We start from the raw sequence: 19747 nt of genomic DNA, 5'->3' as shown, positions 1-19747 counted from the left end.
GCTCTCCTCACCGAATTTCAAGCCCAACACTCTCTCCCAGACAGAGTGTTCATGCAACTCATAGGCATGATGGCATCTTGCATATTTATTGTACCTTATGCAAGAGTACAAATGCGTCCCTTACAAGAATATCTAGCACATCAGTGGAATCCGGCTCAAGGACAACTTACAGATCTGGTGTTGGTGGACAGCCGCACACATCGCTCTCTGCAGTGGTGGAACACAACAAACTTATCCAAAGGGCGTCCGTTCCTCGAACCTGTTCCACAGATAGTACTGACAACAGACTCATTACTCACAGGATTGGGAGCCCATCTCCTCAATCACACAACCCAAGGTAAATGGACCACTCAACAAAAAGTGCTCCATATCAATCAGCTGGAACTACTAGCGATATTCCTAGCACTAAAATCATTCCAACTACATGTACAGAACAAGGCTGTCCTCATCCGGACGGACAACATGACAGCCATGTATTACATACAGAAACAAGGAGGCACACATTCTCTGCAGCTGTCCCAGCTCGCACAGAACATTTGGAGATGGGCCATCCCACAAAACATATACCTCCTTCTAGAACACCTTCCAGGAGTTCACAATCAGATTGTGGATCTGTCGAGTCGACAGACACAACAGATTCACGGATGGGAGCTACATCCACAAGTTGTTCTACCATTCTTCCAAAAGTGGGGCCAACCAGACATAGATCTATTTGCCATACACGAAAATGCAAAATGCCCAACCTTCGACGCCAGGATTCCACACCCGCTGTCCAAGGGCAATGAGATATGGATGAACTGGTCAGGCAGATTTGCGTATGCTTTTCCGCCACTCCCACTCATTCCACTAGTGGTACGCAAGCTCTGACAACAGTCTCTCAAAATGATCCTAATAGCTCCCACATGGGCACGTCAACCGTGGTTCACAACACTATTGGAACTCTCACTAATCCCACACCAAAAACTACGCCTCTCCCCATCATTACGAACGCAGAACCATGGAGAGATAAGGCACCCCGATCCAACTCCGCTGAATCTGGCTCCTGAAGTCCTAGAGTTCGGTTACCTTAAACTTCCACCGGACTGTATGAACATCATTAAAGAAGCCAGGCGCCCTACCACTAGAGCTTGCTATGCGGCAAAATGGAAGAGATTTGCCATTTACTGCAATAACAATCATATCAATCCACTGATGCATCCATCCAGAACATCATTTGCTATTTACTACATTTGCAAAGATGTAATTTTGCATACTCATCCATACGCCTACATCTAGCAGCACTTGCCGCTTACTTACAAAACAGAAAACACCTATCTCTTTTTATGGTCCCAGCAATTAAAGCCTTCATGGTGGGTCTTAAAAGAATCATTCCTCCCAGATTACCACCCTCTCCGGTGTGGAATCTCAACATCGTGCTTACTAGGCTCAGGGGTCCCCCATTTGAACCTCTGCATAAATGTGAACTTCAGTTTCTTACATGGAAAGTAGCTTTCCTTATTGCAATCACCTCTCTCAGAAGGGTGAGTGAGATCCAGGCTTTAACCATACAAGAACCTTTCTTACAAATACATCGTAACAAAGTGGTTCTCAGAACAAATACAAAATTCCTTCCTAAAGTCATCTCTGCATCCCATCTTAACCAATCAGTGGAGTTACCCGTATTTTTTCAAAATCCAGACTCCGTAGCAGAGAGAGCTCTTCACACACTAGACGTCAAAAGAGCTATACTTTATTACATTGACAGGACTAAATCCTTTAGAAAGACAAAACATTTGTTTGTAGCTTTCTCCCCACCTCATAAAGATAATCCCATCTCCAAAGCTGGGATTGCAAGGTGGATTGTTAGATGTATCCAAATATGCTACCAAAAAGCTAAACTCACATTAATTCCACCTAGAGCGCATTCAACACGCAAACTAGGGGCTTCCATGGCATTCTTAGGGATCATTCCCCTAGAAGACATTTGTAAGGCAGCCACATGGTCTACAACACACACCTTCACTAAACACTATTGTGTTGATGTGAAGGACAAGCAACAAGCTTCTGTAGGCCAAGCTGTTCTTAAAACACTTTTTCAAACTACTGCAACCGATACAGGTGACCACCGCTAAGAGAGACACTGCTGTACAGTATATGCTAAGTGTGTGATCTGCAGCTCCTTTGCCTCGAACGGAAAATGCGACTTACCAGTATGCATCTTTTCTTGGCATGTAGAGCTACAGATCCACACACGCCCACCCGCCTCCCCGGGACCTGTATAGGTTCCAGTAGTGTCTTACTTAGATATACACACATGGACATCCTTTTCTTTTCTACTAACTCCATCATTTCCCATCATGGCGCAAAACAATCTGAGGATGGAGTCGATGCCCATGAGCACTATCGTCCAAGGGAGGAGTCCCCTAGCCTTCTTCCAAGACAACAACAAGGTGCAAGCATCCGAGCCCAACACCAGATGGCGATCTAATGCTAAGTATGTGGATCTGCAGTTCTACATGCCAAGAACAGATGCATACTGGTAAGTAGCATTTTCCCTCTGAGTTTACTGTGATATTGTCCAGCAGCAGGCATATGACCAATCTTCATGTCCACTGCGTACTTGGTGATATCACATGTCCTATAGTGCATCTTTCACTTCCAAGGACATTAGAAGGCAAGACCTATACTTGCAGATGTATTTTATATGCTGCTAATGAAAACACAGGGCACTCAAATAACTTAAGGGTTTGTTTGGATTCAAACAGCGGAGGTGGGGAAACCTAGAAAGGAAGACTTTGTTGAGATAAAAACCTGGAAGGACTTTAGGAAGCAATGAGGAGTATTTTTGGATACAAAAAAACTTACCACTTGAAAGAATGTATAATAGATTTACAATTTACTGATTAAATATTCCCACATTTTAAACATTGAGTTCTCATGTCCATCTCTCACACGGCCAAGAGACTTGGCTGCTCTGCAAATGTGGGGGGTTTTTTCACCAAATTGGCTAAATCAATACATTGGTATAGCAGAGTGTGGTTGGAGAGAGCTGTGTTCCCTCACTCTCAAGTCCTGTCCTGTAGCCTGTAAAGTCTGAGTTCCTTAGCTGTTGTATTACTTTGCAAGACCATACACAGCGAACGGCACCAAGATAATTACGTAAAGAAATTGGGTATTTTAGCACCCTAATGGCCACCCACTGGACTGGGAGGACATGTACTGTTTTTTGTTGGTCCAGTGTGGGACAGCAAATAAACTGTCTGGCACAATATTGTTTTGCCATTGGGAGCATTAACAAGCTGTCAGGTGGAATATTGTTATGCCAATAAAGAATATTTTCAGCTTGTTGCACCCATAGCTAGTGCACAATCACAACTGTCCAAAAAAACCATGCATGTTCCTTTTCCTGATCTGTATCTTCCTTCCTTCTACAGCTGGTCCGAAAACACGATATGGCCCCAGGGGGTGCTGGTACGACACAGTCGATGTTTGTACAAGGCCGTTGGGTCTTATAATGTAGCAGTGCCTTCAGATGTTTCTCATGCTAGATTTTACGTAAGTATAGCACATTTGGGTCTTTATTCCATATCTGAAGTGGGGTGTTTCTTCTGGTAATGTCATGTTTATCTTTTCTGCAGAAATGTTTGTGTTTGGTTATCTTTGAGCTCACTTACCAACCCTGGGGCAGGTGATAACCATTCCTTACATCAGCCTCCCTGTTGTTTAGCTCTTGATCAACATGTTACTCACTGCACCGTAAAATGTTGCTCACCAGTTCGTCCAACCCTGCAATATTTATTTTTGTTCTGCACACAAATTTAATTTCCTGTCAGAGGAGGATGAGTGGGCTCTCCGGATGTATTGTTTCCTGGGTGTCTCTCCTCTGATACTAATATCCCTAAGACGTTGTCTAACAAAAGTCCAAAGGTGCCAGGATGCTTGGATCTGAATCAATGAAGCAGGACCCTCTTCTATGATGGGCGGCGATCTTATAAAGGGTGCAAGCTTCCTGCCCCAACGGTCTCAAGGGCAGGAAGCATCAAGTAAGTAGTAGAGCATCTGGGGAGGGGTGAGTGAGAAAGATGGGCATAATATACCTCCTGCTTCTGCCCTCTTGCTCTTCTACCTGAAGCATGGCCACTGATGTGCCCTTCTTGATGACTTCTCCTTTTAAGACAACCAGGCTTGTAATGCATGGGGGGAGTGAGTATCTGTGAACATCACAGAGTCTTACCTCAGTCCATTTGCTCCAGTTAATGTGCTTGGACTGAACCACCCAGTCAGGTGGGCTAATGAGAGTATTATAAATGTGCAAAGTGCGCCATCGAGGACATCACGGAAACTTGGAAAGAGTGTTTACTAGCTGTTTATGGTGCATGAAGGTGGGAAGACTTGGGATTATGGAATTAGCCAAAAATATGCATTGTGTTAGTATTGTGGAGGCTTTCAAAGTAAACTAAATGGATCACTGTGTGCAAAAATTAAAGTGATGCCTATGGCACTGTGGAACATAGCTGTGCTTGCTCGCAGGGCTTTAAAGAAAACTGCATCTGGTGCTTGCTAGAGAAGTCTGAAAACGTGGGATGATTATGTAATGATGGCGCAGAATATCCTCACAATGTAAGGTGAATGACATGCAGCTTAGAAGGATAGGGATAAATGTTCATTCTTAATTAGGATCTGAAATATATTGTCTGCCTGCTGTAAATTTGTCTAAAATACTATTCTGGAATTTGCAACCTTTACATAGTGAAGGCAGTGTGGAAAGCCACAGAGCAGAATCTTTGGAAGATGCATCATGTCAATTTGCACAGTGTCTTACCAGTAGCATTATGGAAAGTTATAAAACCACGCCCTTGTAAAGTGGTCTTACATCCAACCAAGTTCCACAATTTCACAGTTTTGCTATAAAATGCACATTGTCGCACAATCCGAAATAAACCTTTGGCGAGAACTTCGATCCCCACTTCAGAAGTGGTCATATATATCCTACCGTTCTTTTGACCAACATTACAAGACTTATATAGTTAAACTACGTTATTTACATTACGTTTTCTGTAGATCTTCGGGTGAGAACACTCCGTCTCTCCATATAAAGTGGCCTCTGAATCTGCACCAGTTTTGACTCATGTTACGGTGCTGGTGATCTTCATAACGCACACTGTGTCCTTTAATCCTCCAAAGATCAGAGCGGGAGAGTTTACAACCCCCCTGGTGGTGAGGTCTTTACGCTGGTGCTGAAACAGTTTACTCACTGGCCGTGGGCATCAGGTAGCTAAAACTTCAGGGGTTCTACAATATTCCAGTGTTACTCAGCAAGTATGTCTGGCTGATGAGCAAAAGTCTTAAAGAGGAGAGGAGGTGTTTGTGGGTGGAAAGGACGTGCATGAGATGGCAGACATCTTTTTCATAAAAATGTGGTTCAATGCTGCCTTATGGTGCAATATTCGTAAGAATATGGATAAAGGGTGTTGTGTAGTTTCCACCAATTAGTAGGAGCTGCGCGTTTGCGAACGACAAACTTAGTATGGTGTCAGACCGATTCCACGCATCCCTGAAGGACATGTCCCTTGGATCAGCTAGCTCACAGTGCCGCTGTTGCCCCCACCCCCTTCAACTGAAACAGAGAGCGAACGCTTCTGGCAACCACTGACCATTACAACTCTGTTCCCTCAGCAACATTGGTGATAGACCGCAAACTTTTGCTCAGTCACTCGTGCTTTTCTTTTGCACAGAGAAATATACTAAGGGGCGTTTTCAATATTTATTGAACCAGAGTGATTCTTCTTTTTTTTTTTTTTTTTTCAATTTCTTTATTAGGTGTTTCTCCAGCACAGCAAACAATGTACATCAAGCAACAGCAATCGTTTCCGCCTCTGCTGCTTTTGTGATAATACAAATCAGGAATTAGACCACCAGTCTAATCAGTGGAGGAGTCCTCCCGGTCACTTTTCGATATTGTTCTTATTCAGTGTTATAAACATCATCAAAACTTAACAGCAACTTATCTCCCCCTACCCCAACTAACTCTCCCTGAACCCCTTCTCGTCGCTTCCCATCCCTTCCCTCTCCCCCCCCCCCCCATCCTGCTGGGTCTGGGTAACTCGAGGTCCATGTGTCGTATCGCCTATACTGGGTCCCCTTGCGTCTGTTCCTTAGGATCTGGGGCCTTCCCCCCCCCCCCCCCCCCCCCCCCCCCCCCCGCAGAATGCAGCGGCTCTGAACCTGTCTGTGTGGATTGAGCGGTGTGCGTGGCTATCTCGTGAATCATAACTCCCCACGCTAGTAGCACTTCTGGTAGTTTGTTATCTCTCCTGGTGTTACGCATATGCACTTCTTCTGCTAGTGCCCACTCCCCAGAGTGATTCTTATACAGAATATATGGGCTGCTATGATTATTAGACAGAAGCAGATGAAAGGTATAATGAGTGTCAACACAGAGAATAAAACAAAGTACTCCACCATCTTGTTGAGACAGGGTATGTATGCTTACATATAAAATATTATAAAAAGTGAGTGTTCGCCTATGATGCTAAACCTACCCTATGTGTCCGGAGTATAAATATATGCTTTTTGCCAAGAAACCCCCATCTGGATGATCTAAGTCCTTTATCTGATGGGTGAGAGTGTATGACCCCGTCTTGGTCACGAACTGGACACCCCTCACGGAGATGTCAGTCAGCTGCTAGACGAAAGCTTCGGCATGCAGGGACCCCTCGAGATCAGCAAAAGTGTCTCCGCTGATTATGTTAGGAAGCAAAAGGCTATAAATAGAAAATGGCATCCTTGCCTTGGGTCGAGATTGTAATCGGGCAACCATTGTTTGTGTTCTAAAGAGATCTGTGCTACCGTATGGATGTAATGATAAAACTCAATTGTCTTACGCACGTGAGAAGCCTTGCCTCAAATGCCAAGGTAGTGTGATAGGATTTTCACAAAGTGTTCTGTGTCAGCAAGATCGGCGTTTCTGTGAAACCAATCCAAGCAGCACAAGTGCAAGATATGTCTCAAACGTTAATGTGGCAAAGAGAAGGCAACTTTAGGAAGAAGGATTTGTGTACATGCAAGAATTATACTAATTCCTACCGGGCACATGAGAAGTGTGTATATATTGTGCCAGTTTTTATTCATAAAAAGTTATTTTAAGGAAAGCAATATTAAATCATAGATATTTTAGCCATGCGATGATTGCACACAGAGGTAAAATCAAGTTGGAAATATTATAGTTTGAAAACTGTCGGGGGGGGGGGTTGTTTTTTTCCCAAAGCCTCACGCCTCCTATCAACCAGCAGAGAATGCACATGCCTCTGTTGCTCAGCAGGGAGTATGGTCCCACACCTCATGTGCTCTTTGGTTTTACTGACTGGAATCACCCATCTTATTGCGACACTAGTCCGGGAATGGAGTTCCCTGTGTTCAAACAAGATGCCATTATGGGCTCATTTCCCCTGTACCGATAGACTAGTTCTCATGTGGATCCAGGAATTTGTCTAGCGAGAGTCCTTCCATAAGTGGTCGTACCGCAGATATACGTTTTTACTGTACAGAATCGTCCCAGTATACAGTAAAGTGCGGTTGTTCAGTACCTAATCGAAAGAAAGTTTAGATGAAGAGTGCAAAGCAGCATAGGGAATATCTGAATTGCTACTTAATTTCAAGTGTCAACATGGCTGACATTTCTTTATTGTAATTTTTGTTTTTCCCGCCTTCCTTCCGCTCCAGTTCCTCTTCCACCGCCCATTACGGCTGCTGAACCTGCTGATCCTGATTGAGGGGAGCCTCGTGCTGTACCAGCTCTACTCCCTACTGCGGTCGGAGAAGTGGAACCACACGCTCTCCATGGCCTTGATCCTTTTCTGCAATTACTACGTCCTATTCAAGCTTCTGCGGGACCGCATTGTATTGGGCAGGGCGTACTCCTACCCCAACAGCAGCTTTGGACTGAAGGCGCACTAAGCCCGTTCTGCGAGAACTGGCGCAAGGAACTAGGGGAGGGCAGGGATCACAAAGAAAAAAATATTTTTCATACAGTTCTATTTTTTTCTTGCAATGTTTATAAATATTTAAGATATTTTATATTTTGTATACTATGTTGTTTGGTGGGAGGGCATCATGTGCTATTAAATGTCTTTCCGTTTATTAAACCAGGTGTTGTTTTATACGTGTATATATATGTGTGTGTATTTTGATATACATATGTGTATATACATTGTGTGAGTGTGTCTCTCTATATCTACCTTACATGCCTGCATACCTCGTGCCACGTGTGCCATTATAGTCTGGTCTTACCTTAAGAAATAAGATTTAAAAGTCCACCACTGGGCGTTATCGTGCACGGGACTGAGGTATCCGATGGTGGGGATGATATACATGTATGTAAGGGGTCCAGGACTTCGAGTTGCTGTGATCTTTGGATTTCAAGAGGTAGGAATGACCTGGGAATAGATTCTGCCTGAAATGTGCTTCCTGGTTCGCATGTGTTCACCATGGTGCCCAAGGTGGCGCTTGAAAGAGCTTTCTGGAGTCACATCTAGGAGTAAGACAGTGTTTACAGTGTATGCTTTATGTCTGTCTTAATAAGAAGGGGTGAGAGTTGCCTTTTATAATAATGATTTATCATCAAACAAGAAAATTGGTGTTGTGGGAACACAAATTTCCCAATACAAAATGTGTTAAAAATCTAAACCAAAGCAGGAAATGTACGTAGTAAATAGATGCCAGCGTTTACCAGTGTTACTCTATATATCAAAGTGAAGGTTGCTACTTTGTGGAATACACCCGTAATCGAGATATGGTCTGACCACAATAGTCTATAGAGGCCTCATTTTCCATCAGTAATGGTATTCTTATCTTGCCCTGGTGCGGATTGCTTTGTGTAGCTTGGTTTGCAGGTCATTCAGGCCACAGTATTAGCAGTCCCAGAGCATCTATTTAAAGGTAAACACACTTACTGCTTCTTTCGACACTTGCCTGGTTTTCTCTCCTGATGCTTGAGTGGGTTTGCTGCGTTGCCTTTTCTTGGAGCTTGTATGTTGTATTACTGAGATACTGCAGAAAGCCCTGGGTTAAGCAGTGTTGGAGGTGCTCGGCTGTAGAAAGCAAGAACGCGGTTGTTATACTAATCAGTGCCCCATTACCCTAAGGCTGATGTCTTGTTCCGCTTTTCCTGGGCAAAGCACCAAAGTTTAGGCGCATTCCATGTGGTCTGGTGACCTGCTTTCCCCATTGAGCACCTCTGCAGATTTTCTCATCCACCTGTAATCCACTTGATGAGTTTAATCATCAGAAGCAGGTAAAACCAATAGTTGTTTGCATTTATCCAAAGTCGAGTGTTCTGTTCATTGAACGTAACCAGAAACGAGCAGGCACTTCTAAGGGACTCCTTATGAATGTATTGATTGCAACAGGCTGAATCTTTTATCTGCGATTCTTATGGAACACTTTACCATCTCATACAGACGCTGAAATCGGAGCATGCCTGTCCTATACGAATGTGGATCCCTCCGTTGACACCATATTCCATTCTCCATGTTTAGCACCGATCGATACAAATTCGCCCTCCTTGTTTTTTAAAGAAGATTCGGAAAGCTTTGTTGCACCTATAACAGAATGTACATTTCATGGACCGAGCCAACCTCCTGGTCGGTCTTCAACCCAAGCACCCAACAGTACCCACAAACAGGTGGCAAGTAAGTAGGCAATGTAGGCAGCATCCCAATGACCTCTCAAGCTGACCAAAGTAAGCCAAGGCATTTTTTACGGTTGACCCCAGTGGATTTATGTATGTTGACTTGGCTTTACTCTGTCCTGTTTGAAGAGATCCTCCCTGTTCCCCTTGATGCATTTCTTTTTTCCAGTAGGTTCTGCTTGTTATTGAATCAAATGCGAGTACTTTCACGCACATGCGGTCCGGAGGCAACACGGGTGCCTTGATTTGGTGAAAAATCCATAGACTTTGTCATTCTGGGACGCAAGCATACTGCGTACGTAGATATGCAGGAATGCACATTTTTAAATCTTGCATTAGATTTCCAAATTTCTATTTTTGACAGCCATGTTCACCTGTGCGTGTTGCATTAAGGCCCAGAAAAAATGTACAGCGTTACATATATTGTACATATTGATGGATGTGAAAAATTGCCAAATCACGGTGAACTTGGCCTTCAAATAATTATTTTCACCATCCTACTATAAATAATCATCTTTAAATTTGCAATTTCTCGGCTTTTCTTCGTAGAAGAGATTGTGCAATAAATATTTTGTGAAAAATATGAATGCTCTCAGGGTCAGTCATGGAACGGGTTCCTGTACCATATGTCCTCTCTTCGATGGAAATGCCGAACATGGTGGTATCTGACTTAATTTGTTGTTTAGTTACATTGCACACGAACGTTTGCCCACCAAAATGATGCTTAGAATGTATTTGTGTGTATTATGTCCAACCATTTGAGGTGGAGGCCAACAAATGTGAGGCTGCTCTCTGTTCGCATTTTCTAGACATTGTACCTATTGCCTCTCTATCTTGTAGGATGTTGGAGTAGTAAATGGCTCCATTATGAGTGATTGTAAGCCCAGTCCTAATTGCTCAGGTACTCACACCTATAGAATTTAAAGAACTCTTTTCTGTCTACTCTCTGCTGATCATTCTGTGCCTACCACTGCGGGGAGGGTTCTGCGTCTGCCGGTGTCACTATTGTAAGCTTGCCAGAGGAGGTCTCCGACTCCATCTACATGTCTGTGCTGGGAACCAGGTCTTGTTAATACATCTTTGACCGCTGCTGCTAACTCCTGTGTCTCTTATTCCATCACATTCTCGTTGGTCCTTCTCCTTACTATTAAAATGAGATCTCCCAATTGCTGTAATGCACTGTGTTGCATGTGTCCTAGCCAATAGCCTCTAACATAGCATCCTATGTGAGTTAAAATTCTAGTTGTCTATACGACTCAACCAGCCAGACTGACCTCCAGTCCCACCTCATGGCCTTGTCCTCTGGGGCTTTCCCAGGAAGAAGCTCCCGGAGCTATAATGTTATTCATGAAGGTCTGTGGGCACCATGAAACCAGTTTAGAACTGTCTCTTAAAGTTTAAAATAATTCCTCCTGGTCATAATTGATGAGAAAGCGTAAGTTAAAAACTTTTTTGACCTCAAAAACCACATCACACTACCAGTGGTGGCTGCTTTTGAAGGATCACACTGTCAGATTTTTTCATCCTGATGCAGAAAAGTGGTTCATGAACAAAAATGTTCTTCCCTACATGAGTTGTCAAATAGTGTATGGAGCTTGGGGGCCACCGCCCGCCTGCTACATCTGCAGATATGACCAGTATGTTTCAGACACGTGAGAGATGGATTAGGATTGTGCATCAAGCATGGTATATGGATCTCGAGATCTGGGCTTGGACGTGTGCAATACAGTTGCCCTCAATTAAGGGTTCCTAGTTGTCAACCATGTGACGAAAATTAGAGTCCAAGTTTAAGTACAACTAGCAAAATTGTAAGGTAGCAGAAATTCCATTGTGTATTATTGCCCTGGTTCACATTATTTCTCATTAGGAACTAAAGCTCCCAAAAGCCTTTGTTTTTAAGAACCTGGGTATCTTGGTGTTAAAAATGATTGAAAAGGGCTATTTTGTTGGTTGGGATTAGGTTGGAGAGGTTGTGGGATCAGCCGTTGGCAGTATTAGTAGTAACATCTCTTGTTATAATGCGTCATGTTCCTTTACCTTGCGCAAATGTGCGGCCAGTTTGGATAACATGGTGTCAGTAGCAGAATATGCGTTGCTCTAGCAGCATTTTACCATTTGTGCGATGAGGAACTTATAAATGCAAAACTGCAAAAAGGACAAAGCATTTCAGTATTGCTGACTTCATCTTGACGTACTACATATGGAAGGATGTCCAGCACGGTCTATCCGACAGCCACATCATTCGCAACACGGCGGAAAGATTGGCTGTTGCCATTGATCACAAGCGTAGCTTGCCTCTTCGATCAAGGAAGGGTCTGATTCATGTTCAGTTCGTTATTGGAACCAGTGTCCTGAAATTGCCATCTCCGATGAAAGTGTTGCATTATCTTCTGGTATCGCGTCCAGCAGGTTGGGCTGCTGGGAATGATTTGTGTTGTCACCAGCCATGGTTGGAATCCACATTAATGCCACTGGCTTAAGCTGCTCTGCTGTCACTTGCTAGCTCAGCATCGGTGTGATGAGGCTACCTTACAAACACAGCCTGCAAATGTGTGACACCTGTGATGCCAATGGTTGTGTCTGATCAGTGCATGTATATCCTATTTTTTGTGTTGTCCCATACTGTTTCCAGAATTGAAAATGCAAGCTGTATACAAACACACACCGAAATGGAGCCATGGAATTGTGCACCTGGCCACCGAGGTTGCCTCACTCATTTTCAGTGCCATATGCCTGTGTCGATGATCGCAAAGCTTGATAGTGTTGACAGAGGACAGTAATAAACAGAAGAATTTCGTACAATTGCCTGCATTTTGTCTCATATTTTAATCGTATTGAAAAATGGAGTGTGGCTTCTACAGTAAATCTATAGATGTTAATGAACTTATATGCACATATACTTGTTTATTCTAGCTAAACATTGCAAAAATGATTTGCGTTTGCAGCATTCGCTCGTCAGTGAAAAGGATATCTCGGCATCTGAAGTGCTCAGGGTTGGAAGGTAATGAGCGTTGTAAAGATGCAAAGTGCCAACTGAAAAGGCTCTCAGAACACCTGTTGGCACTATTTAGCCTTCAATATCATATTATCATATTGAGATGGTATGATGGAAACAACTATTGATGTCCACAATATAAAATTGGTACAAACATTTACTTTTTTGACCAACCGCTTTATGGTAGATAGAACATATTAAGTTAGAACTGTTCAAAATGGGGGAAAAGTTGTCTTTCCTGGGCCATTTCTGAATAAATATCATGCCTTAGGTGCCTGCCTCATACATACAGGATGGTGAAGTGGACGTCTGGTGCTAAAAATAGCCTGCTTTAACTGACTCAAGGCTCCTACCCCCTTCCAAGGCAGATGCTAAGTCCAAATAATGTATATTTCTATCCTGATTGACTTTAACCCTGCCTGATCTGTATAATAATCCACATTTGTAAAGCGCGAACAATCGCCCGTAAGGGTCTCTAGGCGCTGAGGGCTGTCGGGAAGATTAAGCAAGCTATTGCCCAGAGTCACATGGTGCTGGGCTAATCTGCCGCCGGCACCAGGGATCGAACCGTGATCCCCAGATTCCGAAGTCAGTCGCCCTGGCCGCGGCGCCACAGCTCTTCCCTATCACCTCTAGATAGAACATTATTTAAAGGAGGGAAAGCATGGCCAGTGTGGGCAATGGTGCGTGAGTGACATCCTCTTTCCTGTGCTCCCGAATGGACACTTAAACGGCACTTTAATGGTAACTAAGATTATACTTGTCTCTTGTAGCACAGATCCTTAGAGTAAAATCTGATCTTGCTGACCAATATTCGGACTGTGGTCAAATGTCACCAGCGGGGTAGGGAGATGGTGATCGAGATGATAATGCAGATTCTGATGATCATGATGATGACTCTGAACGGAATCAATTTATAGTCTCGAAAGAGGAGTCCAGAGTCGGTATACAGGCATCCGCCACCAGAAGACATTGGCAGGTTTCATGCTTTAATTGGAAAAGCATCGGAGGGCAAATTGCCAGGAAGAGCAAGGAGAAGAAATGTGCCTCAGGTGAGGGAGATGCTCCATTTGAAAGACAGAAGGTCAAGCCTCCGACTGTGCGTGCTAGAATATCGTCCACTAAAGATCGGATGACGAGCGAGAAACAACATGATCAAAGTATGATGTCGTAGATCGTAGCCGGTAAGAAAGGAATCACCGTCTACGAGAAAGCTACCATCGACAAGGTCATCGTTGATGACGAAAAAACTACTATTGACGAGGTCCTCACCGTTGACGAAACAGAAAACAACTATGGATATGCCGTATGCAAGGAAAAACACGTCATAACAGAAGGCACAAGGAAAAAGGGCCGTCCACGAGAGAAGAAACAGTTTTCAGCAAGATGTTTATTGGCACAAATGAAAGAATTTCCAACCGCCAAAAATGGGAGAGTGCTAGGCACAAACCCTGTTTGTTACAGTCGTTCAACTTCAGACTAACTCCACTTAGTGCGTTTTAGCAGGATTCCAAAAGGAAACAAAAGCCAGCGTGTTACCGGGCAAGAGTAAGCAGCTAGCTTATTTTTTATTTTTCATTTAGAGTGTTCTATAAAGCACACACATGACCCATGGGTATCAGAGCGCTGTACATAGGGTTGAAAGAGCAAGATGAAAGGCATTGACAGATAAATCAAAGTAAGAGTCACAATGGGATGTTGCAACATATGGCACAATTATACAACAGTTGGTCCATCAATATTCCATTAGACTTCATTGTTCTAGCAACTTTGTGGCGGGTATTTGCTGCTGCTGCTCTGAAACTCTTCGGATCCAGGAACCCCGAGGAGCGGAGCTTTTGAGGGTTCTCCTGTAAACTACGTGTCTCTTGCTGAGCTTATAAAACAGTTGGAAACACACAACTCCCTGGGAATGGCCTGGTCCTCTATAGCTGCCAGAATGCCCATATTTTCAGAATAGTCATCTATTCCACTGATACTGCAGCTGCCGAATAAGCCAGATCAAAGCCCTCCGGACGGAACTAGATTTCAATTTGTGCCGTCCTCCTTGAACCTTACAGAAGGACTGAAAGTATGGCCACTGGAGTTCCTTTGACCTTATGAAGAAGAGCGCCATTGAAGCCTGAACAGAGGAAGCGCTGTCCCCTCAGTTTCCTTGATAATAGCCTTGACTCATGACAGGAGAGAGCCGAGAACAGATGGCTCAACAGAGGATTTGACTGAAGCAGGAGTAACCATTCCTGGGCTGCCGCTAGTTGGTGCCACCAAAGGAAACTGACTTCATCAGCTGCAATTTGACTTTCAATACCACATAGAAGTCCTCTCTGGGGATGTGTCAGGAGCCTGAGAATTGAAGGCAATGGGGAAAATAACTAAAAGTGAGTGCATTGATGATCAAGACCCCTTCTAAATGAGAGAAGGGGAAACATGTTAACTGGTCCTCAAAGATATTGACCCCTGAATAGCCATAATGGTCGTAGACGGTGTAAAAAGACAATCCGACCGAGAAAACGTCCTGCTGGCATGTGAGCGTGGGACAACCTATTTTAGGTGGCCTCCATGTATTGCTCATCCCTTAAACGTAGGCATCCGAGAGGGAGATGAAAGGAGCGTCACAGGGACACCAAAGTTGCCACTCCACCAATAGGGCTGATGTTCTAAGTATCACCATATCACCCACAACTCAGTCACTGATCTAATTTTCTACATCCGCTTCAACAGTTGGTCCCTCAGTTTGGCAGCTTCCATGTTGAGTAGGATCACGGTCCTTCAGAATCCAACGCCTATGAATGCCAAATGTTTGGATGGCAGATGCTGGGACGTCAGGGGGATAAGGAAGGAGCCACAGGGTAAATGGGACAAGCATACAAGTTCTGAGGCTGCCTATGCACAGCAGGACACAACCCCTCACCTGTCATGCAACATTCCTGCAAGTGGTTCCATCGATCCGGTGAATACCTGGGCGGGCAACTCAAATAAAACTTGGAAAGGGCAGTATTTGCCTCCCCTGTATCCAGCGAGTGTAGGAACTCTCGAAGCCTCTTATGAGCAGGCCACAAAGGTATATCCTATATTATTATATGCCAATTTGTCATTAAAGGGTAGTAACGTCCAGAACACTTGCAATTTGAACCCTGCTGACCTTGTGACCACTTCAAGTCTAATATTAGTTGAGATCGACACACATTTCAGCCCCTGTAATGCCACACAGTATACATCCCCTAACCTTTGTGATGAGAGATTGCCGGACCCGCTTGTGCCAAAGCCTACACTGACTCTATTAGAGCTTTCCTTCTGACAGAAGTTTGAGGCCGCCTGATAGCCAAAAGGTTGGGATCGGGCAGCTGCATTGACTGCCCATTCATTAAATTTCCGACGCCCAGATCTGACCAAACTGGTTTAGGCGATGCCCCTCAATGGGTGGTCCAGCTCCTTGCTAATGGCAGTCAGGACTCTTCCAAGCTTTCATTAGAGGTTCTGCAAGATCTCCTTCTGTGCTCCCTCTTGATGTAATATCCTGGAATGGACCTCGTTCGATGGTGGGGCCATGGGCTCGTGACTACTATCGGGGAAAATGTTCTCCTATTGTCTGAGAACTTCATACGACTCCTAAAAAGGCTGAACATATGCCTGCTTTTTGAAGGCATGATGGAGCACCTCATCCGGTCAGTACACAAACTATTTGTGGATGAGAGCGGGCGCGTATAGGGATCATGTTGCCTGCTGTCCGTCCACTCCATCATCTGTGGTAGTTACGTCTAAGTTGCCACCAATACTTTTCAGTAGCCAAATCTCTCAACCCATAACACATTTGGCGTGGTCTCTACAAGCAGTCCTCCTTCTTGTAATGCTGGTAGACTGGAAACAATTTACTTAAATTACAGTGTAGGTTGCCGCTTGTAATAATACACTGAAGAGACTGTACTCCTGTCCACAGGATCTGGTAACTGTGACACCCTCCATGATGCGCCACCAACTCCTCCGCTCCCCCATTCCCTGAATTTGGCTCACCACACATCAGGCTGCAAGGTCTAGAACATTGAATGCCCCATAAATTACTTCATGGCTGCTCTTGTGGTACTGATGTCTGCTAGTTGTAAATCTCAAACTACTGCGCTTGCTCACATTTTAGAGAACGCTATAGCTGCAACTATTATTACCAAGGGCCTTTGGTAGGGGGTTAGTCTTCCAAATGTATTAGCACCAGTTTGAAGTCAAGATAATCCTCAATGGGCAGCATATCTGCTTACTGAATGTACATGCACTGGGCTCCATTTGTAGATCGGTAGATTCTGCTCATGCTGTGAAGCGGGTCATGAGGACACACCAGAAGACACACAAAACCAAGAGGCCATAGAGGACGTGGAAGGGAGTTCTTGGATAAGCCAGAGTCTATAATAGCCTCCGCATACAGTTTATTGTGGCTTTGGAGTAAGTCGAACATGGCCACCCACTGGTATTGCAACACACTCCCATAGAAATTATTGGAGGTAGGGAATAACATTAAAACATAGGGAAACATATCAAATAAAGTATACAACATTTTAAATTAAGCTTTGTTTTTTAAATTAAAAGATTGTAAATGTTATTTTTCATATACGTAATAGTTTAATAAAATAGATTGTAAATGATAACAGAAGGAAGCTGGCTCTCTATACAGTGTTCTATCATGATGTACACTGTGCAGAGAGCCCAGCAGGTCCCCAATTGGTTTACAGAGGCTAAAGTAGATAATACTAATGCTCTATTTGTGGTAGCGTGGGCCAGCAGTTGGGTTTATCAGAGGGTAGTGCTAGACATTTGTTGTACTCACAGAGGCTATAAACGAGACACACTCAAGAATAAATCCGAGACCAATTTAGAAAACCCACACTTCTTTTTATATCTCAATTACTACTTATGGAAAAGGAGCGTCTTCTAAGTATCCACAATTATATCAGTCCATAATTGACATTTATCCCCACCCAAAAATTGGTAGGCCAGATTTTGGTTGTAGTGAAGTGTTCAGGTTTATTCCAGAAATATCATAAACCGCGTCATCTGTTCCGTATCAAGTAGTTTTGACAGCCTACGTGTTTCGGCCTTTGCTGGACGTCATCAGGGCTCCTTAATTCCTTTAAGTCTTTTGGTAATTCATTCCATAAGTCTGCTACCGTTTATATACCTCTGCCTTGAAAATATTCCAATTCCCCCTTGATACGGGTCAATTATAGGCTGGTGGCCTCCGATCCGTCTCCTTCCGATTATGAACGTCCAGCAAAGGACGAAACGTGTAGGCTGTCAAGACTACTTATGATATTTCTGGAATAAACCTGAACACTTCACTACAACCAAAATCTGGCCTTTTGATAAATGTCAATTATTGACTGATATAATTGTGGATACTTAGACGCACTACGTAGAAGGGGGGCCACCTGGAAAGAGACTGCACAGGGGGACATAGGGGCAAGTCCTAGGGATCACAAACGGGCTCAGGTCATGAGGGGTCTTGAAGCAGGGGAGCACAACCGGTTCATCGTGACCCGTGCTGGGAGGCTCAGGAGCAAAGTGGTTAGGTCGGCTGGGCTGGTGGGCAAAGATGCACCTTGCTGTCAGGGTCAAACAGCTGGAAGAGGAGAAATTAATGCAGCTGGGCTGCTCTCGAAGTGGGTCTCAGTGATGCGGACATCCCTCAATGGCTGCCTGGTCCTGGTGTAGTGAGGATCTGGACTGGACACTCGTGGTTGGTATTCGGTGCGGGGCGTCTGGTACCAAGGAGGTTTGTACAGCACAGCTCCGGTTGGTCCTGGTGTCTTCACACTCGGTGGGGAGACATATCTGACCTTTCAGCGGGGTCAGTCAGGCTGGGGAGCCGCAAGACGGTGGATCCGACTCTGTCGGTGCTTGCGGACTGCAGGGAGCTCCTCTACTCCAAGAAAGACATTTGTTATTTGTTGAAGTACTGGCAGGCTACCCAAGGCTTTGGTAGTTCACCAGCTTCCAGGATTAGTCATCCTGTCGCGATTGTCGAGAGAGGGCCGAGGATGGTAGGGTTTCGCGCAAATGTTCTGCCTCTGGTCTCGCCAGGCAGTGACTGACTCTTCTTCGTTCTTCTTCTGTTGATCCGTCGAATCCGAGTTGTGTTCAGGGGTGCCACCTAAATACTCAATTTAGGGGAGTTACAGGTAGTAGCCAATGGTCTACCTACCTTTAGGGTGTTCCCACAGGAAGTGGTCATAAAGAGGTTGTGAAGTGAGAATAACCCTAACCCTAGAAGGCTAATTCCTGCCAAAATAACATGGAGGATTCTGAAAAGAGGGGTTCACGTAAGCTGGCCCACCCTAGAGGAGGTGCTGGCTGAATGTGGACACCTCCTAATCTAACTAATTTTGCCACCTGTCTTGCTGCCAAAAAGTGGGGCAGGACTGGGGGGGGGTGGACACCTTCACTATCTGGAGAGGGCCGGGGTCACATAAAGGCGGCAGAGCTTCTGAAGCTTCCCGCCGCTTTAGAATGTCCATCCTGCTAGTAGGAGGTGTGAACACCCCGGCCCAGAGCAGGCTTTGTTCCTGTCCTCCGAGAGCAAGGCTCTCGCCTCAGGAGGTCACAAAACGGTCTATGGTGACTGCCTGGTCGAGACTAGCCAGTCAACACACTAGAAGTCGGTAGGCTCCTCCCGCCTCACTCCCTCCTACCCTCCCCCCACCCAGTGACCCCAAATTTGCAAAGTGCCGTGAGGGCAATTTACAAATCGATGCCAATGTTTTATGGAAATAAACCGTGTTTATTAGCTGGGCAAGTATGGAAGATCATCAAGTTTTGCTTACCTGCGGCATTATGGAAACTTAAAAAGTACTCACTCGCAAATTATGAAATTTGTAATTTTTCCATCATTTCCATTGCATGTCAGAGTGCCTCGTCTAATGCATTATGTCCACAGCAAAGATTTCTAGCTGTGGCATTATTAGCTCTGTGGAGTATGCTAGCTACCCTAACCCTCTGAAAATTACAAAAATGTGCCCAAAAAAGGGCAAATTGCAAATTACTCCATTTGAAAAGTGGATATTGGGTAGGTATGGAAAATTGCAAAGTGCGCCAAGGATCCT

At 44.5% G+C, this 19747-nt stretch overlaps 1 protein-coding gene across 1 annotated transcript in view; it reads left to right on the top strand.

Annotated features, from left to right (window-relative positions):
• Window positions 1-12469, top strand: part of TMEM39A (transmembrane protein 39A) — a 224400-nt gene extending 211931 nt beyond the window's left edge. The window contains exons 8-9 of the mRNA XM_085621131.1: window positions 3414-3534; window positions 7702-12469. Coding sequence (XP_085477257.1) covers window positions 3414-3534; window positions 7702-7935 — 355 coding nt within the window. The 3' untranslated portion in view covers window positions 7936-12469. The remainder of the gene's footprint in view (window positions 1-3413; window positions 3535-7701) is intronic.
• Window positions 12470-19747: the final 7278 nt, after the last annotated feature.

This window comes from Triturus cristatus, chromosome 8, assembly GCF_964204655.1.
Source record: "Triturus cristatus chromosome 8, aTriCri1.1, whole genome shotgun sequence".
In the NCBI taxonomy this organism is placed as follows: Eukaryota; Metazoa; Chordata; class Amphibia; order Caudata; family Salamandridae; genus Triturus; species Triturus cristatus.
Note: the sequence above shows the minus strand (reverse complement) of the source record. Positions and strands in the feature narration are given on the sequence as shown.